General features: G+C 51.7%; 7 protein-coding genes across 7 annotated transcripts; 5 read left to right on the forward strand and 2 right to left on the reverse strand.

The window, feature by feature from the left end:
- Positions 1-640: 640 nt before the first annotated feature.
- On the forward strand, positions 641-1,828 carry AYO20_00013 (hypothetical protein; the record flags this gene model as incomplete). The annotated part of the gene is made up of 2 exons (XM_022638324.1): positions 641-690; positions 748-1,828. The coding sequence occupies 2 exons, from the start codon at positions 641-643 to the stop codon at positions 1,826-1,828; spliced, it is 1,131 nt and encodes a 376-aa protein (XP_022505289.1).
- A 25-nt stretch (positions 1,829-1,853) lies between these two features.
- On the reverse strand, positions 1,854-2,875 carry AYO20_00014 (hypothetical protein; the record flags this gene model as incomplete). The annotated part of the gene is made up of 2 exons (XM_022638325.1): positions 1,854-2,641; positions 2,719-2,875. The coding sequence occupies 2 exons, from the start codon at positions 2,873-2,875 to the stop codon at positions 1,854-1,856; spliced, it is 945 nt and encodes a 314-aa protein (XP_022505290.1).
- A 736-nt stretch (positions 2,876-3,611) lies between these two features.
- On the forward strand, positions 3,612-5,147 carry AYO20_00015 (hypothetical protein; the record flags this gene model as incomplete). Its single annotated transcript, XM_022638326.1, has 1 exon — positions 3,612-5,147. The coding sequence occupies one exon, from the start codon at positions 3,612-3,614 to the stop codon at positions 5,145-5,147; it is 1,536 nt and encodes a 511-aa protein (XP_022505291.1).
- Positions 5,148-5,629: 482 nt separating this feature from the next.
- On the forward strand, positions 5,630-7,103 carry AYO20_00016 (shugoshin family protein; the record flags this gene model as incomplete). Its single annotated transcript, XM_022638327.1, has 2 exons — positions 5,630-6,697; positions 6,783-7,103. The coding sequence occupies 2 exons, from the start codon at positions 5,630-5,632 to the stop codon at positions 7,101-7,103; spliced, it is 1,389 nt and encodes a 462-aa protein (XP_022505292.1).
- Positions 7,104-9,089: 1,986 nt separating this feature from the next.
- Positions 9,090-10,948, reverse strand: AYO20_00017 (hypothetical protein; the record flags this gene model as incomplete). Its single annotated transcript, XM_022638328.1, has 3 exons — positions 9,090-10,002; positions 10,058-10,544; positions 10,603-10,948. 3 exons carry the CDS (start codon positions 10,946-10,948, stop codon positions 9,090-9,092), a joined length of 1,746 nt encoding a protein of 581 aa, XP_022505293.1.
- Positions 10,949-12,961: 2,013 nt separating this feature from the next.
- AYO20_00018 (hypothetical protein) lies at positions 12,962-14,068 on the forward strand (the record flags this gene model as incomplete). Its single annotated transcript, XM_022638329.1, has 4 exons — positions 12,962-13,043; positions 13,097-13,265; positions 13,337-13,667; positions 13,742-14,068. The coding sequence occupies 4 exons, from the start codon at positions 12,962-12,964 to the stop codon at positions 14,066-14,068; spliced, it is 909 nt and encodes a 302-aa protein (XP_022505294.1).
- A 1,237-nt stretch (positions 14,069-15,305) lies between these two features.
- On the forward strand, positions 15,306-16,341 carry AYO20_00019 (hypothetical protein; the record flags this gene model as incomplete). The annotated part of the gene is made up of 3 exons (XM_022638330.1): positions 15,306-15,424; positions 15,508-15,655; positions 15,739-16,341. The coding sequence occupies 3 exons, from the start codon at positions 15,306-15,308 to the stop codon at positions 16,339-16,341; spliced, it is 870 nt and encodes a 289-aa protein (XP_022505295.1).
- Positions 16,342-16,953: the final 612 nt, after the last annotated feature.

The raw sequence follows: 16,953 nt of genomic DNA on the forward strand, positions 1-16,953 counted from the left end.
GATGATTCCAGGAGCCCATTAACAGACAATGTAGTTGGAGTCTGGTATGTTTGGTTCAAAAACTGATGCTAATATGACTTGCTGGGTGGAAAAAGTGATGAAGCTCCCCAGCTCTTCTGGGAATGAATCGTAAAATGGCTGGTCGTTATTATTGTATGGTTACAGGAATTCAACAGCAGCTATTTCGACCTACACGACTACCGCAGCAGACAATTCCGCCCTATATCTTCCCCAGCATTCGGGTCATACGAGCGATTGCTCATACTAGGTGGAAGTCCGCTTACCAGGAACCGGCTCGCCGGCAAGTAGCATATCTAATTCAAACTGCATCGTCCAATGTGTGCGTCTTATGTAACCTACAGTCTCTGCTTTCATCACCGCATGGTTCACTCAAAGCTATTGCTGTGTTGACAGGAGCTTTTGGTTATCCTCGTTGCCTGTCACCCTGTATTTCATGGGTGCGACTCTTGAACGAGGCTGCACAGTGACGTCGAGTTTCTTCCCGGTGTGGAGTGTCACCTTCGTTATCGATAAGAAAAAAGAAGACGAAGGAATCCTGCACCATCTTGTTGAATTCCGTCAATAACTTACACATCTACATGCTTCTGCAGTGCTATGCCTTGTTAGTTTTGACGATGCTATGCAGGAAACAGGAAGTGACGTGTTGTTGACCGATCTCTGTGCTATCTGGTAAGCTTGAATCTACTGCTACTTCTGGACCACGACTGAATCCTGCATCTTGGACAGCCACGTCAATCCCATCAAATACACTTGTCCTCGATGTGGCGTCCACACATGCTCCCTGCCATGCGTCAAGCGCCACAAGACCTGGGCTCAGTGCTCAGGCGTTCGAGACCCTACTGCCTACCGGAAGCGAGCTGATCTGGCCACACCAGCCTCTGTCGATCAAGACTTCAACTTCATCACTTCTGTCGAAAGATCCCTGGCACGCGCGGACGAACTTGCGCAGAGCAAGGGCATCGATCTGGTGCCCAGTGGTGTCGTACGAAAGGGGCAAGAGGCCAGACGCAAGTTTGATGTCGAGCTCGAAGAGAGGGGAATATGTTTGATCAAGGCTCCTCAAGGGCTGTCGAGAAGCAAACAAAACAAGTCACATTGGGCGGGCCACGGAAAGTGCATCATGTGGACGACGGAATGGCTATGCTACGACGGCGACAAGAGAGTTTGCAACGTGCTCGAGTCGAGGACCGTTGAGGAAGCCTTTCTGGCTGCATTTGGAAAACACGCCGTCAACCGCAAGAAACGCAAGCGAAGTGACGCTGAAACAACGTCCGTCTCAGCCCCTCAGCCTGCCGATCAATCTACTCACCCTGTCACCGCCGGAGCGGTCAACGCGGGAACCCCATGTACTGGGCATGCAAAAGGAGAATCCGAATCACCTGTGCACGGACTCGTTACTGATCAGAAGGCCACCGACACGACTCATGGTCCGACACGGCAGAATCCACAACGCACTGAAACTCCGCATTCGTCACATAATCTCAAGTTTTATCTTTTCAAGCCAAACACAATTTCAAAAGTGAAATGTCTGATTCCTGTTGCGCCGGAGTTGAAATTGGTTGACGTTCTCCGCAACCAGACCATTCTGGAGTTCCCGACTTTGTATGTTCGACAAGAAGCCCCTCAGGATTTGCCTGCTCCATTTATTACCGAGGAAAGGTATAACGAACAATATGGGGCGGAAGTAACGATCAACCTGCCAACCTATTCCCCGGGGAACAAAGTAGATGAGGAAAAGCTGGATGCTCTGGACAACATTGATGAGACGAAAGTTCTGGAGGTCCTTCAAAAAGACCTGAATGGCTGATGTTACTTTGCCAGATCTATGAGTTTCAAGCCAGTTTACCAGGAACAAAAGGATGTCCAGCACTCAGCCCACCACACACGGCCCACGCCTGACCATTGACGTAGCTAGCCTCATCACTCCCCAAGAACAAGGCGACTCTGGCGACCTCATCGGCTACCGCGCCTCTCTGCAACGGGTTGAGCTGGCCAATCTTCCTCTCGGTGCCCCGGGTCCGGGCCGCATCATACATGGGTTTGGTCATTCCAGTCTCGATCACACCTGGGCAGATGGCATTGACCCTTACGCCTGTTCCACTTAATTGGTAGGACATGGTCTGCGCCAACGAGACCACTGCACTTTTGCTTGCACTGTAGTCCGTGCCTCCAGCATTCGATCGGATTCCAGCCACCGACGCAGTGCCGATAATGCTACCTCCAGGGTACTTCTTCTCGGGACTCGTTTTCTGCATGGCGATGGCGGCATATTTGAAACAGAGGAATACACCTAGTGCATTAACCCTCATCGTGTTCATAAACGCCTCGGCCGAGATATGTTCGAAGGTATTGGGGACACCAGAAATGCCAGCATTTGCAAACATGATGTCCAGTCTGCCGTATTTCGCCAGGCATTGGTCCACCACTGCCTTGACCTGTGATTCCTCTCCGACGTCCATTTTCACGCAGTGGACCTCGCACTCGGGGTACAAGGACGCAATTTCCCGCTTGTGCATTTCCAAATACTTGTCATCATAGTCACAGATATAGACCGCCTTCGCGCCGTTCTGGGCATATTGGTGCGCAGACGCTCGACCGATGCCGATGGGAGAGTTGCATCCTAAACATCAAAGAGCATGAGAATTAGTTTCTTCGACACGGCTTGAGCACGTCAAGTGTGGTGAGCTTTGGGCGTACCAGTCACGATAGCAACCTTTCCCTTGACTCTTGGGCCTGTTGAGCTTTCTGCGACATGTCTGACACGAGGAATTTCTTCAAAGGTGCCCTCAGATGGTATGCCTTCCGCGAGTTGCTTGGACAGTGCCGCAAGGCGTCTTTTGGGTACAGCCGTCATTGTTCTTGATATCTCTGGAGGACTCGAGGATTGAGGAATAGGGAGCGGGTCCTCGGGGTCGCAGATGTAGTCGGCGGCGAGGTGGGAGTATAGCACAGCAAGGGCTGACCTGGTTCGAGGCGCTTCAAGTCGAAGTCGGCGTGTAGGAAAGACAGCTGCGTGGATGGGAGACAAGATGATGAATTATTCAATGGTTCAAGGCGCAGAGGCAGGTGTCGACCCGACTATTATTCCCCTCCTCCAGACAAGGTCAAGAGAGCAGCGCTTTTACCGTCGAGCTAAGCACTCAATTCCGCAGGTATGAAGTGCGGGAGACTTTAGCTGTCTGGAGGCTCTCCATATCTGGGGGCGGGCCCTTTGAAGAGCCGAGGCTCTTCCTCTCTTCGTTCATTAGCCGTCATGGTTAGGCGGTAAAGAGGCGGCTATGTCTCGATTCTTACCTGGAACTGGGTGTCCCTCGGAAGGGCCTCTGGACACCGAGACAAGTACCCATGGTATGAATCCTCGGAGTAATTCACATACACCGTGACACACCTAGAAGCAACGGCATACGAAGTGTTTGGGCACCCAGGCACCAGAGATCCCACTGCTGCACGTGATAACATTACATAAGCCTTTTGTTGGAGAAAAAATAATTTCGAAATTCATGTGCGGAGTCGAAAAATGTAGTTTTGCTGAGCCGTTACGAAGCATTGCTTCAATTGTGACACTGTGAAGAAGATCCCCGAGGCCCAAGATGTCGAAAAGAAGTGCCGAGAGCCAGGAAAACCTAGAGTCCCTCAAGGCAGGGCAACGGCCAGACTCGAGCGCAAACGGCGACCCCACCCTCGACTTTGAAGATGAATTCGAAGATGAATACGAGTCGGAAGACGAGATCATGGAGGCGGGTGTTGACGGGCGACCAGACGCTGAAAGAGAAGCGGAGCAGGCGCAAGATGCGATGGACGTTGACACAAAGGAGCAGACATTCATCCCGGGCCGGTCGATACTACAACCTGGTATGTCGCTGACACCGGATCCTTCCACTTACGAGATGCTTCACCTGATGTCGACGACGTGGCCTTGTCTGTCCTTTGACGTCGTACGAGATAACCTGGGAGATGACCGCAAGCAATATCCAAGAACAGTCTATGCGGTTGCGGGGACTCAGGCTGAGTCGTCACGCGCCAAAGAGAATGAGTTGTACATTTTGCGGTTGAGCAGTCTGTCCAAGATGGATCGTGGTAATCAGACGGACTCGGAGAGCGATAGCGACGATGACGGTGACGATGAGGGCTCCTCAGACCCTGTACTCGAGTCGAGATCGATACCGCTCCCAAGCACAACCAATAGAATCAGAGCATTCCAGCCCGCGTCTGCCAATGCCGACGTGACTCAAATACCTCAGACATTGACAGCGACATCCCTAGAAAATGGTCAGGTTCTGATCCATGACGTCTCACCATATCTCCATTCTCTCTCAACACCTGGCTACACACTGCCTCCGAACGCCTCGAAGCCGCTCAGCACCCTGCGAATGCACAAAACAGAAGGCTACGCACTGGATTGGGCACCAACTTCTTCTCATCCAAACGGCCGGCTTCTGTCTGGTGACAATGCTGGACAAATATTCAGCACCCAACGCACCGAGGGTGGTGGCTGGGTCACCGACACCAGGGCATTTGTCGGCCACACCGACGCAGTAGAAGAACTTCAATGGTCACCCAATGAGAAATTTGTGTTTGCATCTGCAAGCTCCGATGGCACTGTGAAGGTGTGGGATGCGCGGAGTAAGAGTCGCAAGCCAGCTGTGGACGTGAAGATCAGCAACACCGATGTCAACGTCATGTCGTGGTCGCGCCAGACGTTCCATCTACTTGCTACCGGGGCTGATGACGGCGAATGGGCAGTATGGGACTTGCGTCAGTGGAAGCCTCAGTCAGGCGCGCCACCCGGTTCGCAGGTCAAACCAAGTCCCGTCGCCAACTTTCACTTCCACAAGAAACCCATCACTTCGATAGAATGGCACCCAACGGACGACAGCGTGGTGGCTGTTGCTTGCGCCGACAACACTGCAACTCTGTGGGATCTCGCAGTCGAGCTTGATGACGAGGAATATGGTAGAGAAGCAGGCTTGGGCTTGGGCGAAGGTGCCGAAAAGGTCCCTCCGCAATTACTGTTTATTCATCATGTTGAAGACGGCAAAGAACTGCACTGGCATCCACAAATGCCCGGCACGGTCATGGTCACAGGTGGAAGCGGTCTGGGAGTTTTCAAGACAATCAGCGTCTAGAAGCTGGAAGTAACCCAGCAGTTTGACGGTCACTGTTGAATCGATGAGGGATTATTGAGCGCAACAAATTGGTCATTTTCATCGTGCTGGTTGACACTACAAGCCGGTATTCACAATGTTTCACCTGTCTCTTAAATCAACGGTGTCACTTCAGTCGTCCACACAGCCAGCTTGGAGTCAACATTCCATTTCCGAACTCTACAGCTAACGTTTCTTCCGGTTGCTGATCAACAGCTCGTATATGTGATGACCCAGACAATATCCGGCCCGAAGGGAGCCTCAACGACACGGTCACCAGCTCACAGTGACTGTTCCTTGCTGCTGAACTTCCTTTTTCGAATCTGCTTTGTCTTTTGCCACCGTCATCGGACCGTCGTACCTTGTCGTCTGGACTCGAGACGTCCTCCTGGTTGCTTTCTGGAACAGGATCCAACTGCGGGCTACAACGGATCTCGCTGGAGACTCTCGATCTTGCAGAAAAAATGGATCGATTTTCCCGCACCAGAGAGTACTATCTACGAGGCACGCATCGAGATTGCCCGTCCGAAACGCCCTCAGCACCTCCAGTGGCGGATCTCGCCTTCGACTTCGATTTCATGGACTCGAAACTTGACTTGAGCTTTGATGTTGGAAGCCCTGTTGCTTGGGATGATTCGAAGACGAGTTCACTGACTCCGAGTGACACCAACGAGGGCGTAGGTATGGCTCTTTCAGATGGATTGCCCTATCAACGCCGAGAGCATCTTGATCATCTTGCCACAAGGGAGGACGGACACAATTGCGGACAGCGACAGAACGAGTGTATCTCGTCTGGTCCCATATACCCGAGTGAAACACATATCAAGTTCTCTGGTCGGTGCGAGCGACCGGCCAAAAATCTCCCGCCTTGCTCGATCTACTCGAGGGAGTGGAGACAGCGGGTTAGACTAACTGCAACGTCGCCAGAGGAAACTTCTGACCACGTCTCAGCAGAACTTGCAAACTCCTCCTTGAAAGAGACCTCCAACGATACGACCACACCCGCACCGCCGCAACAGGTTAAATGGGATGAAACAGATCAAGAATCAGTACCAGTACCAGTACCAGCGCCGGGTCCTAAGGACGTCTACAGGACAAACGAAGGATGGCCGTTTCCAACTAATACTTCTCTTGAAGCGGACGTCAAGAAGCACAGAAAGCGTTTTCCTCTACTCAGAAAGTGGCTTTTGCGACCCAAGAAGCATTTGAACAAGAAAGTCACTCTCTCCAGCGCCGACGCGGGAGTCGAAAAGGTGCCTTTAGACACAAATACTTCTTGTGCCAACTCTTTGCTCGACACACCAAATCCGCAACCATTTCCACGGATTGGTAACGCTCTTCGCAAGCGGGTAGCGCAGAAGCAGGCCGTAGCTCAAGATCAAATTTCTCTACCGCGCCGCCCAACAGGATCGCTCCGTGGAGGAGGTAATCTCAATTCCATCCAGAAAGGTCGCCAATGGGACAATGATCAGGGTGCGTATAACCGTCGCGGACGCGACGCGGACCGCCATGAATCCTCAGGTGGTATCGCTGTTCACAATAGTTTCGTCATGTTTACCGAGGATGAGGAATATCTTGATAACATACACCCTCCTCATTTGTTCCCAAACTGTCCAGTCCGTCGTCAGCCTCGTCACCCTAGATCCCCCCGAGATCAACCTCAAAACCGGAACCAGCATGGGACTGACGGCTTTCAGCCACCTACACAAACGCGTCCAGACAATCCGCAGACGGGCACTCAGGTACAACGGAGGCCCAACAGAGGCATACAAAGCCATGAAGATGACAGAAGAGGATCGAAGCCAGAGCGACAAACACGGGCACCGGCTTACCAAAGACCTGAACGCCCAAAGAAACCAGGTCACAGAGCCTCCCGCCCAACTGCCTCGTGCCAGGCAGATGACGCCACTCGTCAAGAACTGTCTGAAGAGTGCATGAGCTCGCCGATGCCTTCCTCTCATGGCCGAAGACCTACACATACATCGACCCCACCGAATCATCCTTGCTCTCTTCGCAGTGCCACCTCAGGGCCACCTACGGAACGCATCAAACGATCAGAAAGGGATGATGCTCCATCCCAGACGACTTTACAAGCAGGGCGATCTCAATCAGGCCCGTGCACTAATTCCACACATGCCCCTTCGATCCGCATCTCATTAGGCGACGGCCGCGTGTTTAGCACGACAGAATACAAGGCTCTGCAGGAAAAGCGAGCGGGCAAGAGCGCAGTCAGATAAAACGACATGAATGATCATCGGAAGGAATCTGTACCAAAGGCAAAAAGCACAGTCGAAGAACAGCACCGTGAACAAACTCCCCCAAGCAGGTACGAGAGCCGGGAAGACAAGTCCATATTGGCGGAATTCTTTCCGAGGAGAGTCGAGATTGGAGGAATACAGAGCATGACACCATCTACAAAGAGAGGACTGGCACAGTCGAGTGCGGAGGGAGCATCGCTCGTAGCTCAATCATCAACTCCTACACCGCCCACCGTGCGGTCGAGTCGTCTTTTCCGCCCCGAAGACGAAGTCAGCCGAAACGGAAAACGGCAACGGCAACGGCAATGACGCGCAGGAAAACACGGCGGAGATAGATACCCCCACCACCGAAGAGACGGGGAGCGAGAACGGGATCGTCCAGGCCAATACTGAGACCGAGACCGACAGAGACAGAGACACAGAACCTACATGGAGTTTTGGGAATCTCACGCTGTAGCTTGAACAGAAACAGACCGAGAGTGTATCATGCACATCACAGCAAGCGCTCGGGATGAGTGTGAGTGTGAATGTGACTGTGAATGCTGGATGCTGGATGCTGGATGAAAGTGGGAGGCTTTTCAAGGGTTGAATGTGGAGCATGAAAACATCCAACACGACTTAGGAAGTAGGGCTTTACAGACAATCAGACAGACAGACAGATAGGATCCTCAGCATAGCGTGACATTGCATTGTATTGCATGTACGTACGTACGTATGTACTTATACACATGTCATCCCTGTCCTTTACCTCGACGGAGCACTAGGCGCACAGTTCGGCATTCACACACACACATCGAAACATGCATCCGTGCATCACAGAAACACGCATTCAGCCGAGCCGGCCTAAAATCCAAGTTGTAAGTCGGCTTGTAAGGACATGCTCTGGTCTCCAACAACCCAAACCGTTCGCTGAAGCGCCGATGCACCCGCTGAGCGTCATGTGTGTAGCACGACACACCCCATTCATATGCAGACCGAAATGAAATTGGGGCTATCGGTCGAAGAGGGGGCGGAGACGCTGTAATAGTGCTGCAACCGTATGATGGTCTGGCAGAGGCGGAAGTGGCTGCTGGATTTCGGGGGAGAGGCTGAGACGATGAAGTGGCTGTAAGCCGGTAGTATAATGCGGGTTGGTTGGCTTATGCTTTTGCCTTTTCTTCCTCCCTGGAGAATATTTCCAGACATAAGGGCACGGATGGTGTTCCGTAGTCCTCCGATGGGGACAGGCAAAGCCCTTTTGGGCACTTCTTCCAACAGTCCTAAGTAGGGGACGAGGCTCAGAAGACAGTTGCACCAATGTAACCACTTCGAAGTCGGTGTTCAATGCCGATCGGTCAGCTGAGGAACAGGAGTATTGCGTCTCAACACCGACTGCCCATGTCGCAGTCTCATCTCGAAGGCGTTGCTGTTCCATGTCGCGTATAACAACATGTCACTCGGGTTTCCTTGTCAGGAAAATTACCAGGCTATCCCACTTCTCATGCAGAAGACGATGGTGAAGCAATCAAGTTCGGATGTGTAGATACTGCGATGGACACTCCCCTGTCTTTAGCCACCCTGATCTGTTGTAGGCAGCATCATCGAAGCAGTAAATGCTTGATACAGACAGTGGTGCCTTGAAATCAAACCAGAGTCTGCATCGATCATTCCACGATAGCTGTGAGGATTATCCTCCAGCACTCGAGGTCGGTATGCCATGACCGGCCATATGCTGGAAGTCGGGCGCAATTTTCTGCTGGAGTGGCAGGATCGTCAAAACGTCCGATGTCGCAGGGCTGCGACTGGGTGTCGATTGCGTAAACACAGAGCTTTGGCTTTGGTGCGCCATATCCGTAAGGGAGAGAGTGATCTCATTCCAGAGCTCCGCCACAGGGTCTGCGAATATGTAGTCCCACCACAAATACGTGGCCATGAGACTGGTGTAAGCATCCCAGCTGATTACATACGGCCATCGGACAATGTATTCCTGCATTTTCTGAACGAAATATCGCCGATGTGGTGTGTTTAGCGCAGCAAGACTCCCAAGTGTCAATGCCCACAGTACCAGGCAGGTGTATCCCTCTGTTTCGATGCGTTGGTCAATATAAGCAGTTTCTTCCGCCTGGAATATCTCAAAACTATCGATGGCAAGACGAAGCTCTCCAGCCAGCCGAGGTTTGACTCCGGTCGTGGGTGGCAGTGGAAACATGACCAAGTCGCTGTAGATGAGACCAGCCACGCGGCAGAGATTCCACAAGTAGTCGGTTTGTTGCGGATCGAGAGTTATCTTAGGCCGGAGACTCAACAGTTTGTGGTGAGTCGCATTAGCCGTATTGACGATATCTGTCAAATCCGGAGTGTTCGGGCGGCGCTCTCGGTAGTGATCAAGGGCGACGGTGACCTCACCTGCTGTCCTCAGGGCATTTGCCAGATGCATATCGATCTGGTCTAACTGCGTGAAACCGGTGCAGATCACCATTGACATCATCGCAGCTTTATGGTCAGGCTGATACTTGGGGCCCATGAGGATGGAGGGTGTGGGAAACATCCACGGAAAAGACGGCGGCATACCGAGCTTCGTGCTGACCATCAGGTCGGCGCTGGCATCAACATTAGCAAGAATCGAGCACGAAACGGACGTATATTTGAACAGACAATTGAAGAAGTTGTACAAGTCCATACTGTTGCATTGCTTGTATCCCACCACGTTTGATGACCAGTTCCATAAGTGCTTGGATCATAGAAGGGATAACGGTAAGTCTGGCATAGAGATGGAGATTTTGAGCAGTTGCCAAGGGTGATAGCCGATATGTTGCTGGAAATTGGGCCGGGTTGGGGTCGGTCAGGTTTCCCACCATGATCATGGCCATGATCAATGAATCGGAGGCCGGGCCCTTGAGGTTCTGGAGCTCTTTTGTCACCAGAGCTAGCCCTCGAGCTTGGTGTTTTAGTCGGAGAACCTCGACGTTGTGAGGGAAAGGCTCGTTATCGGCGCCCGCGCGCACGAGATTTGCCGCAGAAGCAACTTGCAGGTGGAACATCAATGGCCATTCTTGTCCAATACGTCTCCAGGATATTTTGACCGCCGACACATCATTGGCCGAGGCGTTGCTTATTAGTTTCGGATGTATACATTCGTAGGCTTTTTTGGGCCTTTTGTCAGTCGTCATGAAGAATCAACTGGCCAGAGTTCAGCTCACCATAATCAAGGATTGATTGCAGATACCGCGGTAATGCCGTATGAGGGTTCGATTCAAATGGGTCGACCTTGTCTTGCGAAAGATACGAGAGCGGATTGATCTTGAACTCGGTTATCTGGACCTTGTTTTGTTTGGACTTTGAAGTGTTATTCTCAAGAGTCCCTGAGCCCTCGACGATCCATTTGACCACGGTATGTCCGCGCTTTGCTTTTCTCCTCGAATGTGTCACTCGGGCGGCATGAGCACGTGCTCGAGACTTTTCCAACGACTTCCGGCCCGCCGCCTTCGAAGGATCTTGAAACGCCACGAAGTGAAAGGTATCCTTGTCCTTTTTCTCGTCAGTCATCTCGATGGCTTTAGCAAACGCAGCAGTTTGATGATCCTTTCCGAAATAGTCAAAGAATAAGAATAGGTTGTCGAGTTACGGTGGCGAGGCCGATCAAAGTGGTTGAGGTGGTTGCTATATCTGGAACACCATATAGGGCCTAGGCAAGGCACGTGTCGCTAGCGTGGTGTGGCTGTCTAGCCGTGGACTGACTCTTCCAACATTATCTGCCATTGATAGACCCGGTTCTGCTGATGACTGCGGGAGATTTTGAAGCGACAGAGGAAGGATTGGAAGTGGGAATACAATATCTGCTAGTAGGAGCTAGAGACAGCTGAGCATTGGCTAGTCCGAAGCTCCCGCAGAGAAACGTGGGTTGTACTCCGCGCATTCTGGGGTCGCTGTAACCCCAGTGTGCACCCACAGACCGTCATGCTGGATGCTGTTTATAAACAGAACATGGTATGAAAAGGAAGGGAATGGCGACAAGGGTCGATATGAAAGAATGAAGCCAAGAATGGTCCACACTCAGGCCGTATGAACGAATTGTTCAGTGCTTTATGACCAAGGATACGCAAGCCGCAGCCCACCCCAAGCTTAACAAATGCATTATATAAGACTTGCAAAGTTAGTGGGTCAGAACATCTTGATGCGAGTGTCGGAGATGTATATCTTGACTGGATTAATCAGATTAATGATTGTGATACAGCGGAAGAATGAAGCCAATGGACAAGGCACAATTCTAGGAAGCGAGAAAAGTGTGTAAGTCCAACAAACTGGATCCAACATCAAGATGGCTTGCACAATAGCAGTAGGGAAGGACACAACGTGTGCCTCTCTGCGAGCCGTAGCCTCAGCTTCTACCACCATGCTCAATTTGGCATAACAGCCACAGCCACGGGTCACAATATGGTATTTCCCCGACCAAGAAACAAGATCTATATTGCTTTGCCTCGGAACTGAAGGTCGAGCGGTGATACATACCTTTTCTGGGATGAGGCCCGTTGGAAGCTAGTCTAGGGAAATGCGATGGGCCAGGGTCGACCTCTTTTAGCATGGCACCAGTTAGAGTGTGCTGGACCGAGGCTTGACGGAGGATTCACAAGAGCGTTTGCTAATCTCCAGTCGCGGCAGGAAAGTGAACAGAGCAGGATTGGACCTGATGAGACATGGGACGAGGATGCGAAGGAATCAAAATGAGAGAAACAGGATCGAATGAAGGTGGAAAGTGAAATCTCGCTCTTATATGACATCGCCATACACTAACCTCTATTGTAGTAGTGCATTCTCTGTATTGACGTCCCTCGGAATCTGATTGGCCAACACCTCGCCTCGTCTCATTTCATTTCTGCTCCGCCATTCGATGTTTTCGCGAACGCGTCTCCCTCAACCTTCAGGAAACGCTTCGCATCTGGAGCAATTTATTTACAGTTATTGTCCTTGTACTTATTGCTCCGGTTGGTCAGGACACCGTCACCCATCACACTCTCTGCGTCCGGCTGATTTACTCCATGCGGAAATGGCTGGCCGATCCAGGATCCCCCCTTGGTCAATCTGTCCAAACGTCGCAGGCCGAATTCCTTATTTCTACTCGGTCCTTGTTCTTCAAGATTACATTTCCTTCCTCGGTCGTTCGCCCGCAGCTCAAGCATTGAGTACCTGCATTAGCTTCATGCTCGATGCGCAAGCTTTGTGGGGAAGATGTTGGGTCTACGAGTGGTAACCGTGACCTGCGTTGCCGTCCCAAAGTTCTGCCTTTGGGTATCCGATACTTTAGATGAAGCATCAGCCGCCGGCGTCGTCTCAGTTCAACGGGCATGTCTCTCAGCAACGTGAGGCTTTACTTTCCCGGTCATATTTCGTTTCTTTCATTGCTTTAGCCTTTCATTTCGTTGCTTGTCTTGTCGAGGGCTTTCATTCTTCCGCTGTTGTGGCTCCTTGGATTCATTCTCTGTGCAAGATCTTTGCCAGACCGAGCCTCCCCTCCCTTGACCACGCCCTTGCTGTTCTAGGACTTTCATTCTTTTGCGCAACATGTCTTCTGCTTCATTTTGTGCGCCATTCCTTCTGTTTCTGGCCTTCGTGTATGCCGCACCTTTTACACTTCAGAAGAGAGGTATTTGTTGACCACCACGATTGAAAGAGATCCGCACTGATATCTCGCTCCAGCTATCTCCCAGGATTTGTTAAACCAATTGGCATTCTTCGAACAATACTCAGCAGCTGCCTACTGTCCGGACAATAATGTGCCTTCCTCCTCCACTAATATTACATGCGAGGCCGGGAACTGTCCTCTTGTTCAAACAGCTGGAGCAGAGTCACTCCTAGAGTTCCAAAAGTAGGCGACATTCACCCCCCTTCATCTTGTCCTACAGCGGTCGTTAAGCACTACTGACATTCTGCTCATAGTGAAGGCCTTGCGGACTCGACTGGATTCGTTGCCGTCGACCATACCAACCAAATGATAGTCATGTCCTTCCGAGGCACCACGTCATTCTCAAACATTCTCGCGGATATCAATTTGGTGATGGTCCCGTGGGACATTTGTACTTTGTGTACCGCACATTCTGGCTTCCTCGACTCCTGGAAGGCTGTCAAGCCACAGATTGAGGGAGTTCTCGCCAGCGCCAAAGTGACTTATCCCTCGTATAAGATTGTTGCCACGGGTCACAGCCTGGGCGGTGCAGTGGCGACGCTGGCCGCCGCCGAGCTGCGAGAGTCTGGCTACGACATTGCCTTGGTAAGTTGGCCTCCCGTGAATCTTCGCCCAAAGTCCAGAATTCCGTTTTGTTACTAACATTGGAACTTGAATAGTACACATACGGTTCTCCGATGGTAGGGAATTACTTTCTCGCGACATTCATCACGGACCAGTCTGGGGACAATTACCGCGTGACCCATGCCCAGGACATCGTCCCCAAGCTGCCAGGCTACCCGATCTTCGCTCACGTGTCGCCCGAATACTGGATCACGTCGCCCACCAACGTGGCAGTGACGGTCAATGACATCCAACAGAGCTCCGGCGTGATTGATTTGGACGGCAACCAGGGCGAACTGGACAGCAGCATTGACGATCACGGGTGGTATTTTAACAGTATTGCAGCTTGTTCGCCGGGACTGGGGTCGGAGCTGGCCAGGTGATTGGTTGATTAGAGCACTGGACTTGTGACGTTGATTTGTACTTGATGCTTCGCCAGGGCGTCAGGTGGAATTCTTTCTCATCCAGACCTATCCGCTCCAGACAAGGAAGCAGCATCAACGGGTGTGGATTAATCCGGTCGAGAAACATGGCCACAAAGTTGGAAGATGACAAAAGCGACAGCTTGAGACATGAGACGATATACGACATAATCAGAATAATATCCGAACCACTTTTCCTATTTATCCCCACCTCCCCTCCTCCCAATAGCAAGGTATGCTGGCGTGCGTGAAGATGAGAAAATCAAGACTTTAACTCCAAGCACAGAACCACCATTCCAAAAAATAGTGATCAGCTCAACAGCCAGCATGAAGCGATTATTCAGGAATACTAATTATGTCTTAGATATAAGGGTATTTTGGAGGAACCCCCACTCAACATAACTGACGGGGTTCAAGGCCCGACAATTCGGTTCTGGTTCGGGTTCTGTTCTTTCCTGCAGAACCAAAAACCTGCAGTCTGAGTCAAGACGGAGGCCAATTACGCAATCCCGGTGGTGTCTCCCATCATCCTTGCAAAACCCTTGTGCCTCTCGTAGCTTGTTGCTTGGTTCCTTGACTTGGCTTGCATTTACAGAGGTACGTACCGAGTACTTGGTTCGGGACTTGGGACTTGGGACTTTGGGAGCGATCGGTAAAGTGTGGGGTTGATGCCGGTCGGTCGGTCGGTCGGTTTTTGTTCTCCTCTGCTCGCCTCGTCTCCTCGTCTCCTCGTCTCCCCGCCGGAAGCTCCCCTCTCACCCCCTCTGTACAGCTCTTATCTCGGATCCGACGAGGAGGGAGACGATGAGGAGGCGGAGAAGAAGATCGAGGACGGGTGAACGGGATGATTTGCCAATTGTTGGAGCCCTGCTGGGGCGTAAAAGCGTAAAGTTCGACAGGGGAGGGGGGATCTGAGATGGGGATTAGAAACCCACAGCTACCCCGCCTCGTGTTGCCCGGTGCAGAAAGGGTGATCTATCCGGGTCGACGTCAAGAGTGATGAGTGTAGGTAAGTGGGAGTGTGGGAGAGTGGGAGAGTGGATATGTGTTGTGTATTGCGTCTAGTACAGTCTCTCTCACTCCAAGTCTGTAAGCTGTCCTACGTACATTCACTTCCCCCAAGGTAGCCAGCCATCATCCTTATCAACTCGCACCGCACTGCACAGCACAGCAACAAGAAGTGCCCTAGCTCGAAGTCATGGCGTCGTCCAATGTTGCGGCTCAGCTCACGCAGGCTCAAGTGCCGGCATTCAAGTGCCCGCCGGGCACAAAGATGCACTTCTTGGAACTCGGCGTCCTCCAGGCCGATGAAGGATGGTAAGCCCACACAGCTCGATCTTGTGGACAAGACCTTTTGGGTGACTTGTGGGTGATTCCTACCTGACACGTCTTTGCGACAGGCTGCTTCGTGGTGGAAACACCAGTACCACAAGCAATAAGAACCCCGAGAACAAGCGTCGCGACTTGATTGTTTTGGCGGCCTTGATCGAATACCCTGGTGTCGGGTTGATTCTCTTTGAGACAGGATGTGCAGAGGACCTCCAAATCGTATGTATCCCGTTGAAAGCTCTTGTGCTTGATGTGTTTTGGGTGTGATGGACGAAACTCACAATCACCCTGGTCGATCTCAGGCATGGCCGGCTCCCCTGACCGATGTTTTCCCCCGGACTGTGTATGACGAGAAGCACAAGCTCCCTGCGGCCATCAAGGCTACCGGCAACGACATCAAAGACGTGAAAGCCGTTGTGATCGGCCATCTCCACTTGGATCACGCCGGCGGGCTCGAGCACTTTTTGGACACGGATGTCCCCATCTATGTGCACGAAGAAGAGTTCAAGCACGCGTGCTGGGCCGTCGCCACGGGCGCCGACTTGGGCGTCTACCTTCCGGGATATATGAGCCTCGACCGTCTGAAATGGAACACCTTCACAGAGGACCATCTGGACTTGTACCAGGGTATTACACTCCACCATTCCCCGGGCCACACGCCAGGTCTTTGCGTGATGCAGGTCAATCTCGAGCAGAGCGGGACGTGGATCTGGACAACCGATCAGTTCCATATTGCAGAAAATTATGAGCTCAGTCATCCGCACGGCTGGTTGGCCCGGGATCACAACGCCTGGATCAAGAGCTTGAAGATGATCCAGCGGTTGCAGAGGCTCTTCAATGCGAAGCTGGTCTTTGGCCATGATACGGATGTTGCAAAGAAGTATATGGGCCAGTCATACGAATGACCTCCATCGACGGGCTGGTCAAATTAGCAGCAAATGACCTCGATCGACTCCGCCAGTGTTGTTAAAGTGCGAGGACAAGTGACTCCAATGGGACAGGGATGGTGTAGCATCAACATCAGATGTTCGTGCGCTGTACTTCTCTATGAATGGTGGACGATGGACTTGAATTTGTCCCCTGATCCAAGAAAGCTTTTGTCAGATTAATCCCAATTGCTGAGAAGTTCTTGGTGACAGTCTTATGCTGTAGTTCATCCCTTTTTTGCGGTACCTTGTTGGTCCAGATCTCCGACAGCAGATGTTGGCGAAAAGCCATCACACGCGACAGTCTTTCTGCTGCCATGCTTGAGTTCTAATTGCTACCATCGGCATCTTGTAGGCTTGTACGAGGTAGAGGATGAAACGCCCAGCATTTGACTGCAACGTCGCAGGAGGAGGTTGGCATTTGCACCGAGTACTCGGTACTTGTAGGGGAAATGGAAAATAATGGGGACTGTCACATGATGTGCATGCGGACCTTAAGGATCCTGCGATACATGCCGATCAACTTTCTCTACCACAGTTCCCTCGCAAATCCAACATCTCCTCCCAAAGCGGCTGCAGAGGGGCAGCCTT

Source organism: Fonsecaea nubica, assembly GCF_001646965.1.
Source record: "Fonsecaea nubica strain CBS 269.64 chromosome Unknown Scaff1, whole genome shotgun sequence".
Lineage (NCBI taxonomy): Eukaryota > Fungi > Ascomycota > Eurotiomycetes > Chaetothyriales > Herpotrichiellaceae > Fonsecaea > Fonsecaea nubica.